The 16,268-nt window shown below is 37.9% G+C and overlaps 1 protein-coding gene across 1 annotated transcript; it reads left to right on the top strand.

The window, feature by feature from the left end:
• The first annotated feature begins 2,299 nt into the window (after positions 1-2,299).
• Positions 2,300-15,980, top strand: SNAPC1 (small nuclear RNA activating complex polypeptide 1). The gene is made up of 10 exons (XM_058162922.1): positions 2,300-2,587; positions 4,069-4,228; positions 5,266-5,406; positions 6,322-6,429; positions 9,319-9,477; positions 9,981-10,049; positions 10,391-10,453; positions 11,546-11,690; positions 14,017-14,115; positions 15,492-15,980. The coding sequence occupies exons 1-10, from the start codon at positions 2,460-2,462 to the stop codon at positions 15,524-15,526; spliced, it is 1,107 nt and encodes a 368-aa protein (XP_058018905.1). The 5' UTR covers positions 2,300-2,459; the 3' UTR covers positions 15,527-15,980.
• Positions 15,981-16,268: the final 288 nt, after the last annotated feature.

Here is a 16,268-nt window from a genome sequence, read left to right as displayed (position 1 = left end):
GACCATAAGGGGCGTGCATAAGTGCACAAACGTGCCTACCGTTCCTGTCCTATTGTTTTTCTTTTCTTCTTCCTATATATATATATATATGCTTATACCTCCTAACATTTACTCATATATATGTTTATATACTATATAATCTTTTTGTATGATTTTGTGACAAAATAAATAAATAAATAAATATATATATATATTATATACTGCTTGGTTATAACAAGTTCTGTGAATGAAATAATTGTGAAGATGCAGAATTATTATTACAGAAGTTTTTTTAAGTAATAGGTGGTCGGACACTTATTAAGGAAATCATTAAGGTACGCAACTTGGGCGTGCTCCTGGATGGCCGGTTGTCCTTTGAAGACCATTTGGCGACCGTCTCCAGGAGAGCATTTTATCAGGTTCGCCTGATCCGCCAGTTGCGGCCCTTCCTGGACTTATGCACAGTCACTCATGCCCTTGTTACCTCTCGCCTGGACTACTGCAATGCTCTCTACATGGGGCTCCCCTTGAAGAGCACCCGGAGACTTCAGCTAGTTCAGAACGCCTGCGGGTTATTGAGGAGCGTCTGGAGCTCCACATAACCCCTATCCTCCGCAGACTGCACTGGCTACCTGTTGTTTTCCGGGTGTGCTTCAAGGTATTGGTTACCACCTTTAAAGCGCTCCATGGCTTAGGACCGGGCTATCTACGGGACCGCCTACTGCCGGCTTCTATCTCCCATCGTCCGGTACGCTCCCACAGAGGGGGGCTCCTCAGGGGGCCGTCCGCCAAACAGTGGCGACTGGCGGCCCCAGGAGGGCCTTCTCTGTGGGAGCTCACCCTGTGGAACGAACTTCCCTCGGACTTCGACAATTACCTGACCTTAGGACCTTTCTAACTTAAAACTTATTTATTTCATATGGCTGGACTAGCCTGATTTTTATTTTTATTGGATGGGTTTTTAAAATTGTGTTATTTTACAGGGGAGTATGTTTTTTAACGTTTTGGGCATTTAAATTAGTTTTTTAAGGGTTGTTTTAAATTATTGTGTGTATTTATATTTTATCTGCCTGTTCACCGCCCTGAGTCCTTCGGGAGAAGGGCGGTATACAAATTAAAATATTATTATTATTATTATTATTATTAAGAGGTCGATTAAATAATCTCAGTTCTTCCAATGTTATTATTCAAACTACTTTATGAGAAATGTCTTTGTGGTATACAAATTATATAAGTTTTTTAATTTTCTGTTTTAATTGTACAGTGTTATTGTTTTATATTGTCTGTACACCGCCCTGAGTCCTTCGGGAGAAGGGCGGTATACAAATTAAAATATTATTATTATTATTATTATTAAGAGGTCGATTCAATAATCTCAGGTCTTCCAATGTTATTATTCAAACTACTTTATGAGAAATGTCTTTGTGGTATACAAATTATATAAGTTTTTTAATTTTCTGTTTTAATTGTACAGTGTTATTGTTTTATATTGGCTGTACACCGCCCTGAGTCCTTTGGGAGAAGGGCGATATAAAAATCTAATAAATAAATAAATAAATAAATAAAAACAAAACAAAACAAAACACCACAACGTTTCTTTTAATGACTCTAAATCCAATACAAATAGATTTCAAAATAGAAGGGTGGAAAGAGAAATAAATTTTCCTTTCGCGTTTAGACGTTTTAAAAAATCAGCATCGCTCTAGGTTGCTTTTCCACCTGTTCAGAAAATGTCGACATTTACCGCCGCTTTTGTGTGCATGCACGAGAAAACACAAATACACCCCCCGCCCTCCGCTGATAGTTCAAATTTTAATTTGGCAAAACACAGACCAGTCACAGCGGGACTGGAAAATTAACACAAGTGATGTTAAGGTAGTGCTTCTCTCTGCTTCTCTTTTATTACTGAGGGAGGTGGGGTGGAATGTCATCATTAGACATTGACTGTTAAACTTTGTTACATTTACAGCTTGGATCAGACAAATAATTACCAATGCACTAGTTTTATCGATAATCTTAAATAACATCGCAGGAAAAAACCCAAGTAATTTATATCTCCCCAGCACGCTTCATCTATTCCGAATCCGACACAGTGCGTCCAACTACGCTTGGCCAATAAAAAAAATCTATTCTATTCTAAAACGACGCCCACACCGCCTCCCAGGATGGTGACGTCAGCCTCCAAAAAAGCGATTTTCGAAGGGAAGAAAGAGCTGTGGGCGGAGCCGAGAACCCAAAGTTAACCCGGATTGGTCTGATTCTTTTCCCTCCGCCCCCAGATTGGATGAACTCTTTCGAAGGCTGCCTTGTTGAGTGTCTGCGTTAAGCGGATTGAAGTTTTTCTTCCTGGGCCGGAGAACGAATTAAGGCAGGCGCAGTTGTTTGCCGTTTGCGCGTGCGCAGTCAACTCCCTCTGAGGCGGCGGGGCGGTGCTGCTCTGTCGTACGCGGGTTCCCCAGTACAGCGGATGGCCGTACATCATGAACGGGTGGCCCGGGCTGAGGACGGACTGTGAGGCGTTGCTTACTCGGTTCCAACAATCCGAGAGCGTCCGCTTCGAAGATTTCGCCTTGCTCTGGAGGCAGAACCGTTTCGACACCATTTTTTAGTGAGTGGCTTTTTTTGTTGCTTTGTCACCCCTTCGTGGTTTCAAGCCCCTCGTCCCAGGAGAGCGAGCGAGCGGCGGTGGGGCTGCCCGCCTGTGAGTCCTGAGCCTGCACGCCAAGATTTGTGAAAAGTTTATTTGGAACACGGTTGAATTTCTTCTGCCCCCCCCTTTAAATAGTGCAGGGGTCTGCAAACTTGGCTCTTTTAAGACTTGTGGTTCCTCAGCCCTGGGAGTTGGAGTCTACAAGTCTTAAAAGAGCCAAGTTTGCAGAGCCCTGAAATAGTGAATTAGAGTTAAGAGAAATAGTGAAATCTTCCTGCACTTTTTTATATGGTGACGGGTTTTATTTATTTATTTGTCAATCATATATAAGATAACAGGTAAAAATATAAACATAATTTGGATACATGAAGAGTAAGTAAAAAAGGAATATAAGGACAGGGACGGTGGGCATGCAGGTGCACTGATGCACGCCCCTTACAGACCTCTTAGGAATGGGGTGAGGTCAACAGTAGACAGTTTTAAGGTTAAAATTTTGGGGGTTTGGGGAAGAAACTACAGCGTAGTGCATTCCACTACTAGGTAGTGCATTCCAGGCACTCTGTTACTGAAGTCATATTTTAGTTACACGTTCCCTAGTCACTGTAGTTAGAGATGAGAAAAGTCAGGATGGAATAGATTCTATATTTTAGATAGAATGCATTTGGGTGCATTGGAATTGCAACTTCGAGAACTTCCAGATATGATGGATGTTGGCTTGGCATTCTGGCAATTTAACCCTCTGCACATTTATTTTTTTCCCTTTTTATTGCGTTAGTATAAATCTTGATACAATTAATTACTCCAACTGTATTTATATAATACTCTTAAATCTCTATTATTTAGAGCTGAAGAAGCTTCTTGGATAAGAAGCAAAATGTCTGCAGAGAAAAACCAGAACCAGTTGCCTCTTGAAAAAAGCACCTTTGGGGCAACCATGACCTGGATGACTGAGAATCTCCATAGACACTCTATTATTTAGATACTTGGATGTATTGGATGTAGAAAACAGGAGATAAAAGTTGGATAGTTTGGTTGCTGGTTTGGTACTATAATCAAACAGGACAGATACATACTTCTACAGATAGTTAGGACTGCAGAAAAAACCCAATTGTTCTAAAAAAGTGTATTCCTGTTTTAAATAGTTCTTGATTAAGAAGCTCAAATAAAGTAATTACCAATTCCAAGCATGGTATATAGAGAAATGTAATCTGTTCTACTTCTTATTCTATAAATGTTCCAAGTATTAATGCAATAAACAAATGAATAATGTTTATAGCAGAACTTGTGCAGATTTTATAGAAAAACAAATGGCATATTTCAATCTTTTCTCTTTGATGTAGGTAGTCGATAATGAATTTCTTCTGGAACTAAGACCTTACACTTTGGTTGAGGTTGATATATATTGTATTTTTTTATTTTTGTGCTGATCTTTTGTCTAGTGGTAAAATAAGGACTCCAGAGCAAATCAAGTTCACTAAAGAAGCTTTAGCCCTGGTATGGCCCTACTTTTTGCCTCCTTACACTTTCCAGATCCGAGTTGGTGCTCTTTATCTTCTGTATGGTTTGTACAACACACAACTCTGTCAACCAAAAGAAAAGGTAAACTTTTTTAATTCATTGTCCAGTAATTTTGCTTTGTAACTGATGTTCTTAGCAGGGGTGTCAAACTCAAGGCCTGCGGGCCAGATCCAGACCACAGAGTGCTTAGATCTGGCCTGCAGGGCCGCCCTGGAAACAGCGAAATACTGGCCCACAGTGCCTCTGCCAGCAAAAATGGGGCCCAGAAGGGCCGAGCTCCATTTTTGCTGGTAAAGGACTGCAGGAGGCTATCGCAGCCAAAAACGGAGCCAAAAACCGTGCACAGCCCTCATGAGCTCTGTTTTCACTGGCAGAGTGCTAGCAGAACAAACTACTAGCAAAAGTGGCATTTGATCACACGAGTGATGTCGAGCTGGCCATGCCCCCCCACCCCCCAAAGATCAAACACAACCCTGATGCGGCCCTCAATGAAATCAAGTTTGATCCCCCCTGTTCTTTAGTCTTGGGGAGTTGAAATTTTATTTAATATAAAAGGTATGAGCCTGAATGGTGACCTAATGAATAGTATGTTCTGATTTTTTGCCTCACAGCTGTCTGTCATATAGGGCTAAAAATGGGCTTCTTTACAGGACTGTGTTAAAGAATGTCAATATATGTGAAACATATTGGATAAACTTAAAAAGCAGGATGTAGAAATGTGTGCATATAATACTATCATTAATTTAAAAAGTATTCAGATACTTCAGGTTACTGGAATGGAAACCATTAGCAAATCCCTGGTCCATAGGCTAGTGTGTGAGGTTTTTAAAAAAATTCCATAACAAGGCACTACAAATTTACTTCTGTATTGTTGTCAAGTAAATAACATCAAAGAAGGTATTTTCTCTTTTAACCTGAAATCTATCATATAACAATGAAGTCTTCAAAATAAACTAAAGCACTCCAGTTTGTTGCTTCAGTTAGAGCTAGGTGATTTAGATATCTGATTGTGCTGACATCCTTTATAATATCCATTTAGTTAGCCATATAGACTGTTTACTTCAAACTTTGGGGTATGTTGCTGACTTGTTTGAAGACATTTTTGTTTTGTATTTCAGATTAGGGTTGCACTTAAAGATTGGGCTGAAGTCAGTAAATTCAAGCAGGAACTTTTAGATGCACAGCACTATGATGCAGCATATATCTTCAGGAAACTTCGGATGGACAAAGCATTCTACTTCACAGCAATGCCCAAATTTGTGAGTTACTAAACCATAGTAACAGAAGTACTCATTATACTGTCTCTATTTTCTGGCTGGTTGTCTTATCATTCTGCTAACAAACTTATGATTGTTTCAGTCTGATATCCTGCTTCCTATTCTCTGTCCTGCAATATCCAAGCATCACAGGAGAATGGGAGAAATGTGGATTTTCTAGCACAGATCCTGTTTTCTTTCTTATACAAATGCTTCTTCAATTAATACCATATTTTTTGCTCCGTAAGACCCACTTTTCCCCCAAAAAAGTAGGCGGAAATGTCTGTGTGTCTTATTGAGTGAATATTGTGTCACAGGCTGGGCTGAGGTGGCAGGGTCCTTTTACAGTGTTGAACCCCGCCTCTTCAGTCTTTGTCATTGCCCGCCTCTTCTGTCTCTTTTCCGCAGTGCAGGAGTGAATAGGCAGAGCTGGCACATGAGAGGACACCTATCTGTGGTCCTTTCAGGCTCCACCTGATATTTTTTGCTTTGTTTTCCTCCTCTAAACCTAGGTGCATCTTATGGAGCAAAAAATACGGTACATTAGAAAGGTTGAGCTGACAACTTGGTTTAGAATGCTTGTGGTTTCTACAATGATTGCCTTCTCCCATAACCTTCAGCTATTTGCTGGAAAATTGGACCTAATTGGACCTAGTGGGACCTGCGGTAATTCTGATCTGCTATGATTCTTTGGATTATGTGTAACAGAGTATGGATGTTGCTTTGAAAAGTATAATCATTTTTCTTGGCTCCACTTGATCCTCCCCTCATTAAGAAGTTCTTTGGTTGATGCTGGAATTTGTTCAGAGTTATGGCTATTGTGGTATTAACAAGGCCTGAAATTTCATGCATTCTGGATGATTCAGATACATGCTTTTCCTATTGTTTTTGATTCTGATGTGACTGTCTCTTTTTTAGCTTTCATTTAGGACTAAAAAGAACATGCATGCAAATACTGACATGAAGAGGGAATTCAGAGATCCAACTGATCGTGTTGCCATGCTTTGCCATGAAAGTTTTTTGGAGGTATACTTAACACCATGTTCCAACATGATTATTTTTGGCTTACGTCCTATACACTGTAACAATGTTATCGATAAACAATTTTACAGAGAAATAGATATAACTTTTTTTTAAAAAAAAACCCTTATAATCCAAATATCTCTCTGTGAATGTAATCCATACTTTGTATGTATTATATCTGGTGCTTGAACCTCAAGTTGTTTGCTGGAATCCAGGCCAGGCGATTTTCACATACTACCCGAAAAAGAAGTACAATTCAATTCTGAGAGATCCCAAACTCCCATCTGATCTCCCCCAGGAATTCCTTTGAAAAGTTAAAGAACATAGAAACAAAAGAAATATCTGATAAATTTTATATAAAAAGATATTACAATCTCTTTTAATTTCTAAAGACATATTCATAACTTACACCTTCTGGTTAGCAAGTTTTTTCCAACAATTATATGATCTGACATAGATCCAAATCTTTAACTTAGTCTTATCAGCATATATTTCTAACTAGCTGAATACCTGTGCTCCGCTATGAAACTATGTGATCAGGCTTGATAAATTGACACAGCTTGAAAATTAATGAGTAGTTACGATTGACCTCTCCTCTCCCCCTCTCTCCCTCAGCCTTGCCTCACAGAAGCCTCCCCTATCCTATCCCCTGCTTGCTGCTGTGAAAGTAAAACTGAAACAAACTCCTCTCCTCTGCTTGTGTTTTGCATTTGGAACAGATTTCTTTTCAGGTGGGGAGGGGGAGTAGCATCAAGAGCATGTTAATAATAATATAGGAAATACTAATGCTCTGATGGTCATTTTGAAAAATCCTTTCTTAGGCTTCCACTGGCAACGCAGGCTTCGTGGACGTTCCTTTGGGATCGTCTGCCCTGAGTTTCGTCAAACCGTTCCTGACAGCGTAAATGGGCTGTCAAACGGTTTGGAATTCTCCCCCCCCCCCGGGGAGAAGGGGGAGAGAAGAGTGATCAGGTTTGGGTAGAGCTCCCCGGGGCCCCCTGGAATTTAACCAGGGGATCGAAGGGTGAGAGCTCCCCTTCAGACTGACGAAGCTCTGTGCCCAGGGTGCTTCTGTTTATACAGAACGAGAAGCCGCAACCATCTCTGTGCCAAGATTTATTTTTAAAGAGAACTCAACACAGACAGAACAAAGCAGGAGGACTAGCAAGAATTTGCAAGTAATAAATCTTAACTTTGGCTTTTAAATAGCTAACTAACTAACAACCTGAGTGGATTTAAAATGGCGTTTGCAATATACAAAGGAAGTGAAACTACAAAACGATAAAGGAAGAGATTTTAAGACTATGGTTGCAGAGAAATTTAAAAAGATTTTTTATTAATTTTAATTTTAAGAAATAAAGTTTAAAAGAAGATGGCAATTAAGCAATTAAAAACTGCTTTTAAAAGTGTTGGAGTGTGCTGGCATTTGCTTGTAAGATTTTAGCAAATGGCGTTTGTGTATTGGAAGTGAAAGTTAAGGAAATGCTTATTATAACTGCTGGCGTGGAACCTATAAAAAGAACATAACAAGCTACTTTTTAAATGGAATGAATAAGAACTGTTAATGATTTTTTTTTCTTTTTACCTTTTTCTTTATCACAATGTTTAAGAAAAGTTTATTGATTTTTTTTCCTCTTTTTGGTAGATTTTACAGTTTAAAAATGGCTCTTAAGCAAACAGAACTAACTACTAAAATCTTGGAAACTTCTTCAGTTCAAATATGGATATTTTTTTTATAGGAACTTTTGGAAGCTTATCTTTTCTTAATAAGTTTTTAAACAAGAGATTTTTACACCAATATATTAAAGATTAGAAATTCTTTATTGTTAGATGTTAAGCTGATTGGTGAGCAGATGGTGGAAAATGTGTAAGATAGAAGACAAGGGGAAGGAGAATGCTTAAGATGTGATTTTGATGGTATTTATATATATATATAGGGTTTAATTTTTACAACTGTTCTATTTTGGGTATAAGGTGTTACTATTTGATATATGTGAGGTATAAACGAATGGGAAGATGGAATATTGTTTAACTTTTGGAGGACAGATAGAAAAATTTATGGATGTAATGTTGGTATTTGGTTAAATAGAATTTAATTGTTATAATTGATATATTTTGGATATAAGTTATAAGTATAATTTTAATAATGTTATTTGACAGATGTAAGGTAAATTGAAGAAATATTAATGAAGGATCAATGTAAAGGAATGATTGAAGATATGTAATTAAGAAATAGAAATAATTTGAAATCGGGGCTGTTCAGCTGCCATTTCAGAAGGGAATGGAAAGGGAGAGGAGAGAGTGAAGGAAGAAAGTAGGTAGGAAAGAGAGAGGTAGAAGAGGGGGAAAGGAGAGGAAGAAGAAAGGGGAAAGAGAGAGGGTTAGAAAGGGTGGAAGAGAAGAGTGGAGAAGGAGGAGAGGAAGTAGAAAAGCGAAGGAGAAGAAGGATGAAGAAAGTAGAAGAAAGTAGAGAAGGGAGGAGGAAAGGTTTTTTAAGGAAGGAAGTAGGCTGGGCAGGTTCGAATAAGTAACAAATGAAAGTTAATGACTAATGTTGAATAAGAGACTGTATATTGAATAGGCTGTTGGAAAATGGAAATAAAACTTTTTTTTTATTAAAAGAAAAATCCTTTCTTAGTGAGTACCTAGAAGCCAAGAGGAACATACATGGCAAATTTCAAGTTTGTAGGCTTTACAGTTCTGGAGATTTTGTGATGATGCATGAGTGGTATTTCGGTTTTATATACATATAGATATGAATGCAGAACTGACCATGTTTTCTGTTTGGATGAAACATTAAGAGCAGGATGCCCAGCAAAATATGACAACAATCTCAATTTTTACTGATGGAGTTATTAAGAAATTTTGTTTTTTGTCTACTTTATTTATAAGGAAACAAAAAATATTCATGAGCATTACAAAAAAATGAAATGTCTGATCTCTATGGATCAAAGTCAGCCAGATAAGGCTATCAGTTTGATTAAAGATGACTTCGCAGCCAAGTTCCAAGATATCATTCTGGATTATCAACAGTGGCAGAAAAAGAAAATGGTATATAATTTAAATTTTCTTTAGAAATTGGTATATAAATCCTATAAATAGATGGTTTTCACTGCATAGTATCAGAAAAATAATAATCAATGTAACAAAATTCCGGCACCAATCTGATTACTTTGTATAAGCTATTTATTTTTATAACTTTTTTATAAACTATTAAGCTTCAACAGCCCTGTGGAAAAAAAATCTGTCTTCGAAGACATTCTGAAGGATTTTGAGATAGAGGCATCTCAAAACTGTTAATATTTAAAGACATGTTGCAAAGACACAGACATAATCTTGCTTCTTGAGGCAAGACATTCCTGGTGGATGATGTTGGAACTAGTTTTCCATTTAAATGGAGTAGCAGTTCACTAGTTTCTATGCACATGCATGTGTCCTTTTGTGATATTGCTGGGAGAGGAAAGTCACCTTTCATCTGTTTGATGATTTGAGTGTACAAATCCGAGGTGTATCTAATATATTCTTGAATCTAAATAGTATCTGTATTTTTTCAGGAATCTCCCTTATCTACTGTGAGTGACGAAATGCGGAATGGAAAAGAAGGTTGTTCCCAGGAGTCTGAAGTAAGGAAATCATCATCATCATGATGGAATATTTAATTTCTTTGTAGGAATTCTTAATAGGATATAATTTACTGTAAAAGTCCCTTGCAGTCATTTCTAATTCAGCTCTATACTACAGAACCAAGAAGACAAGAAGGGGCCAGGGGGTGGATTATCCCTGGATAATTATCCTTATTGTCCTCAAAGCTGAGTAGGTATTTGAAACAGTAATTTGTTTACAAAGAAAAACGATATATTTCTAGCATTTAAAGTTTTTTTGTGCATGGATAATTGTTAAAAACTTAGAAGTCAAGAAGTGAAAAAAGGTAGTGCAAACTGTATTGGCAATCTTCTCTTTTCAGGGATCTGGCAGAGCTAAAACATTAGCTGAAATCAAATCCAGATCATACTCTGCAGTTGCTCAGGTAAATACATAAAGGCCGGGTTTTTTTCTGTGCTTTTGACTCCCTAGACAAGTCCCTGTACTTTTCTTCACAAGGTTTTTAGAAGCAGTTTGCCATTGCTTTCTTCCTATGGTTAAGAGAAAGTGACTGGCATAGTTACTGGATCGGCCGATACGGTCCGAACTGTGAGCATTTTACCCCTGCCCTTAACATGCTTTCTTGGTATGTAAAGATAAAGTTGGCAACCTACAACTTCTTTTAACAGTTTAATCCTGACTTGGTGATTGCCATGACTTACAACCGTAATTCCAGGCTCAATTATAGTTGTATGTTGAGGATTGCCTGTAGCCATGTAGAGAAGAGGCAGCAAACCATTTCATTCCATGATTTTATTTAAGAAATTTATATGGCTGCCCAATTCACTATCAGTAACTCCAGATGGTTTACAAAGATGAAAATCCAATATAAAAATAACAAAAATCTATCCTCCCCACAACAACAATCAATCAATCAAACACGCCACTTGGTGGGTTCTATCCCAGTCTGGGGTCCAGGCCCATTGGGAAAGTCTTTAGGGCCTTGCAAAAGAGTGTCAAAGTGGCGGCCAATCTTATTTTCATGGGATGATGTTCCACAGGGAGTTAGCCACCATGGAGAAGGCTCTTCTTGGTCCTGTTACATGAACCTCCTTAGGAAAGACGACCCATAGAATTCCCTGCCTCTCCGCTCTAGTGGGTTGGGTGGAAGTTTTCTTTTTGAAATTGCATCTCCTTTCTGCCCCCCAATCTACCCTGGAAGCAGTACCCTAACACTATACAAGCTTGTATCCCCAATTGCAGATAGTAGACCTAATAGTTAATAGAATGTATTTTTTCTCCATTGGTGCACTTTTAAACTTACCTATGTCATATGATTTGTTTTGGATTTAATTTGTGTTGTAACAATACTCTCGATGAACGTGGCATATGATCAGTTTACAAATACAGTGGCAGAATTAAATACCTTATGATAAATTCGTTGGATCATCATCTTTCTCTTTCAGAGAATATTATGGTATATTCATTGCTTGGATATTTTTCTTGTTGCACTTTCTTTGGCTGAAAATCCATTTAGGCTTCAAAGTCCAGGCGACATCGCCAAGTTAAGCTGGAATCTTCTGAACTGGGATCAAATCGTGGGAAAACCAAATTGCCTAGGGATAGAAGTGTCAGGAAATGTTTACCAACAGTGAAGAAGTCAGAACGTCTGCAAAAGAGAGGTAATTGGCATAGTAGGATTAATCTGGGGAAATTGCTCTTTCTACAATGCCCTTGGTGTACAGGCCCTGTAATCAGTGTGCATTGTGTGCGTTGCGAATGCTGTACCATAACACAAGAGATGTAAATGTTTGATAATAAAGGTGGTTGATAAATCAATAAAAATAATAGATATGTGTCCTTCCTAAGCTTTTCATTGTGCTTGTCACTTTTAAATGTATTACTCATGAATGTCCTTCCTTGTCTTATAAAATAATTTGCCTGTAGTTGTGTGTGTGTATGTGTTTCTATGTTATTTCATAACAGTCTCATAACTGATGAAAAGATCTGATGAAAGAGAATTAGTTCATCTGTAAATCATTGTAACAATCTGCTGTCTGGTGGGAAGGATTTTGCAATTATGATATGGGAAGAATCTAATTTAATCTCAGATCCCAAATAGGACAATACAGAGGGGAAAAGTCCTTCAAGTAATCAGGTTCTAACATTTAAATATACAGGTTGGTTCTGTGACAAATAGGTATTCTGTAGGTCAGGGGTATCAAACCCAAGGCCTGTGGGCTGGATCTGGCCCATAGGGTGCTTAAATCTGACCCATGGGACCAGCCTCGAAATAGCAAAGGACTGGCCTGCAGGGCCTCTGCCAGTGAAAATGGGGGCGGGGGAGTGCGAATGCCCCCTCTGTGCCCTATTTTTGGCCTGTACAGCCTCGTGCAGCACCCTGCCAGCCAAAATGCACCCCGTTTTGGCTGGCAAAGTACTGCAGGAGGCGTCCGTCCCGTCTCCCCCCCGGCCGGCCTGGGGAGAACTACATGCTGATCTGGCCCTCGAAGAAATCCAGTTTGACACCTCTGCTGTAGATCTTCAGAGTTTGTTATCTGACAACTTCACAATTGTATTTCGTTCTATCCACAATTCCCAAATTGTCTTTTAGGAAATCCCATGCAAAATGGATTACAGGTAGTCCTTAATTAGGTAGTCCTGAGTTAGGACCATAATTAAGCCTGGCAATTATGGTTGTAAGTCATGATGGTTATAAAGCGGGTGACTGTGTGACCAGACCCATTTTATGACCTTTTTTGTAGCAGTTGTTAAGTGAATTTTTTTCCATGGGTTGGTTTTGAGGTGTTTTTTTGCTGGAAATGCATAGTAAATGCCAGCTTCTGGCAAAACTGTTATGTGACTGCAGAGTGCGGCAAAAGACTGCAAATGCAGACTGGTTGCTGAATATCCAAAATGTGGTCACATGATAACAGGAGAGGTTGACATCAGAATTTTGAAAATGGATCATAAGTCTCTTTTGAGAGGTCCATTGGGATTGAGGGGTCCATCGGGATGAACAGTCACTAGCAACCCATTGTAAGTCAAGGACTACCTGTACATAGTTGCACTGCAGTCTATAAAGTATTACAGGGGCGCTCTTCTTTAGGGGAAATTTTTCTTGTTTTATTTTTGGGGAAGTAATGGCTGGTTAAACTATTAATCCAGGTTTAGAAGATAATATTAAATCTATATAAACTACTGAACAACGATTTATAGATATGAATTGTGATCCTTTGTAACTACAATTGAATCTATGATATGGGTTCAGATGACACAGTAAACAAAGCCAGTTAGTGTGTTGTGCAAACTCAATATCACAATATTTTTGTCATGGGGTTTTAGATTCTTGTTCTGGGCATATGGGAAGGAAATTGTGGATATTTGCATGCTGGTATGTCTATCATTTATGTATTTTTGAATGCAAAGATGGAACATATATGTTACGAAATAAGACAAAATAATCCTTCTGACGCAACTGCTGATCTTCAAAAGTTAACTAAAGGCATAGACTGCATGCTGCTTTTGTAGAAGTTTACAGTTATGTGGATCTATTAGAAAGATGAGTTCTGAAACTGGATGGCTGTCAAAAATTTATCCTGCTTGTGAAAGTTGTCTATCCTAGAAGGCCTTTCAGATTTGAGTATTATAGAGCTCTCAGAGACATTACAACTATTTTTACAATTAATTGTAGTCATCTGTAATTGTTACTATATTTTGAGATTATTACAATAGCTGTTGCTTTTGTAGTTGCATACAGTTGCTAACTGAAGTTAAAAAGACATAAATAAATATTATTTTTCAAAAGGAGCAAAAATTTCAAGCACCTTTGCTTGATTACACCCTAACCATTTGATGCAGCTTTTGGAAATGTGGAAGGGTGAATTATGGTTCCAAATCCCTCAAATGCTGCTTGTTCCAATGTAGAGGGTATCCTATAAGATTGGCTATCAAAGATACAATTTCAGTAAAGCTGAAAAATTATCTTTAATTTTGTTCTTTTTGCAGGAACTTCATTACCGACAGCACAGGAAAATGTTGAGAGACTGAATATGCCTGTGATTAGAGATGATGATGAAGAAGAAAATGATCACTCAAGTGATGAAGGTATGTTGGGGGACACTTCTGCACAATAGCTCTGACAAAAAGGAAAGTCTACAAAAATCCTTCTTCTTCACCATTCTTAGCTATCTCTGACAGAAGCAGATACATAAATAGTCCTACTTAGGTACCACTTCTCTCTTCCATTTGAGAAGTTTCCCTTTCGAACATTACACTGGAGAAAAACATTTACCTTTTTCATATATAGGTAATGTAATTCCTCAGTTATTCAACAACTCAATTTTTCAACAAGGTGTTCTAGACCAAGCTATAGCCAAAAAATGAGGCAATTCCTGGAAATTTGGCATTCAGACAAATCAGCCATCAACAGGCAAATTGACATAGACCAGCGATCCCCAACTTTTTGATTGCCAGGGACTGTTCTGTGGAAGACAGTTTTCCGCAGACAATGCGGTGTCCTGGATCCCGCACATGTGCAGATGGGGCTTTGCTTGCTTGGTTGCTTGCGCTGCCTGGTTCCTGGTGGGCTGCAGCCCGATGCCGGTATGTGGCTCAGGGCTTGGGGACCTCTGAGATAGGCAATATTTATACACCATTCAAAAGAGCTTATGGAAAAGCTAAAAGGAAACAAAAAGACCAGAACATCTACTTGCTAGCATTCAACACCCAGATAAACAGGACTTTGTTCCTGACTCTCACCAAACAATGAAACAGTAAACAATACCCTGATCAAGGAACTATTAAAGCAAAAACAGCACATCCATCAACATTGACAGGTGCTGAATATAAACAGATAGCAAACCTCCTTGCTAGCATGGAAGATGTTACCTAGTTTAAATGTCTACAAACAACCAGGCTCAGAGAGCACCAAGGACTACATTCTTCCTCCCTCTAAGATGCAATCCTCAATTAGCTACTAGCAATACTTGCTATGTGCTGCTTTTAAGATCATCACAGCATGCATAGCACATAGCTGACCTAGACAGATCACAGAAAGCTAAACAAGGTCAGATCTGGTTAATTTCTAGAGAGAAGCCACAAAGAAATCCCATTGTTTCCAGGAAAAATGGAGTCAAGATTTGGAGTCTATTTTTTCGTTCATTTCAAAGAACCCAAATCCTATACTTCTGAATATAATTGTTACAGAATTGCTAGGGTGCACAGGTAATTTTTGATTGCATTGATTCAGAATTAGGTATATAAGTAATAATTTGATCATTTTATCCCTAAGCACATGAAGTATCTAATATTAAATATACTACTGCATGTGAAGTGCATTGAGAAAACCAGTATTTTATGTTGATTGAAAATAGATGTCATTGGTCAATTAAAAAAAAAACTGTTAAGAAAATAGAATTTGAATATAGAGTTCTTTTTGTTCATAGCTATAAGCTATGATGACTTGTTTCTTCTATTTTCAGATTTCATACCTACCAAGAGGAAAAAGGCTCATTAAGAGTGCATCTTAAGGGAAATGGTGATACATGAATCGTCTGTCTGAATGAACCATGTTTTCCAGCTAGGGATGAGACAGTCTGAATGACCCAATGCTATGTTGTGAACTGGACACTTGTTAAGAAGACACAGAAGCAGAAAAGACATTCTATAAGTTCTGATAAGCATTATATATGATTTACTTCATGGATGATTATAATGTTTTCTTTATTCATATTTAAAATAGATTTTGGTAAAAGTTTGTTTCATTTTTAAAAAGTCTTTAGCCATGTTAATTACATGAAAGAAGAAACTCTTGTTCTGTACAGTAACAGATTTGTAAATGCAGTGGATATGTACATTTCAGCTTTATGCTTCCATTGGTTTATTTGTAATATAAGTTATTGTTAGAAGAATCAGAAGATTTAACATTTTTTGCACTGTTGAAAGTTATGGAGTTTATCTCTGCTTTTTTTCCTACAAAACTTTGGGGAAGGAACTATTATGAGATTATGTGATTCTAGAATTTTCACAAAGGAGAAGATAGAAAACCAAATGCTCCCCACCTGAAACTAAGGGTTGAAATTTACAGGCAGGCTGAAATGTGATGTATTATAAGAAGTTGAAAGAAATCATGGTTTTGTCCTACTTGTTTCAATATTGTTTTAATAACAGTAGTAAAAGACAGTGCAAACTAAACTCAGAAATTAAAAACAAGAGTAAAAGTGCAAAGAAAAATGAAGAAATAAGAAAACTATTTAAAG

The sequence above is a fragment of the Ahaetulla prasina genome, chromosome 1, assembly GCF_028640845.1.
Source record: "Ahaetulla prasina isolate Xishuangbanna chromosome 1, ASM2864084v1, whole genome shotgun sequence".
NCBI classification, from domain to species: Eukaryota; Metazoa; Chordata; class Lepidosauria; order Squamata; family Colubridae; genus Ahaetulla; species Ahaetulla prasina.
Note: the sequence above shows the minus strand (reverse complement) of the source record. Positions and strands in the feature narration are given on the sequence as shown.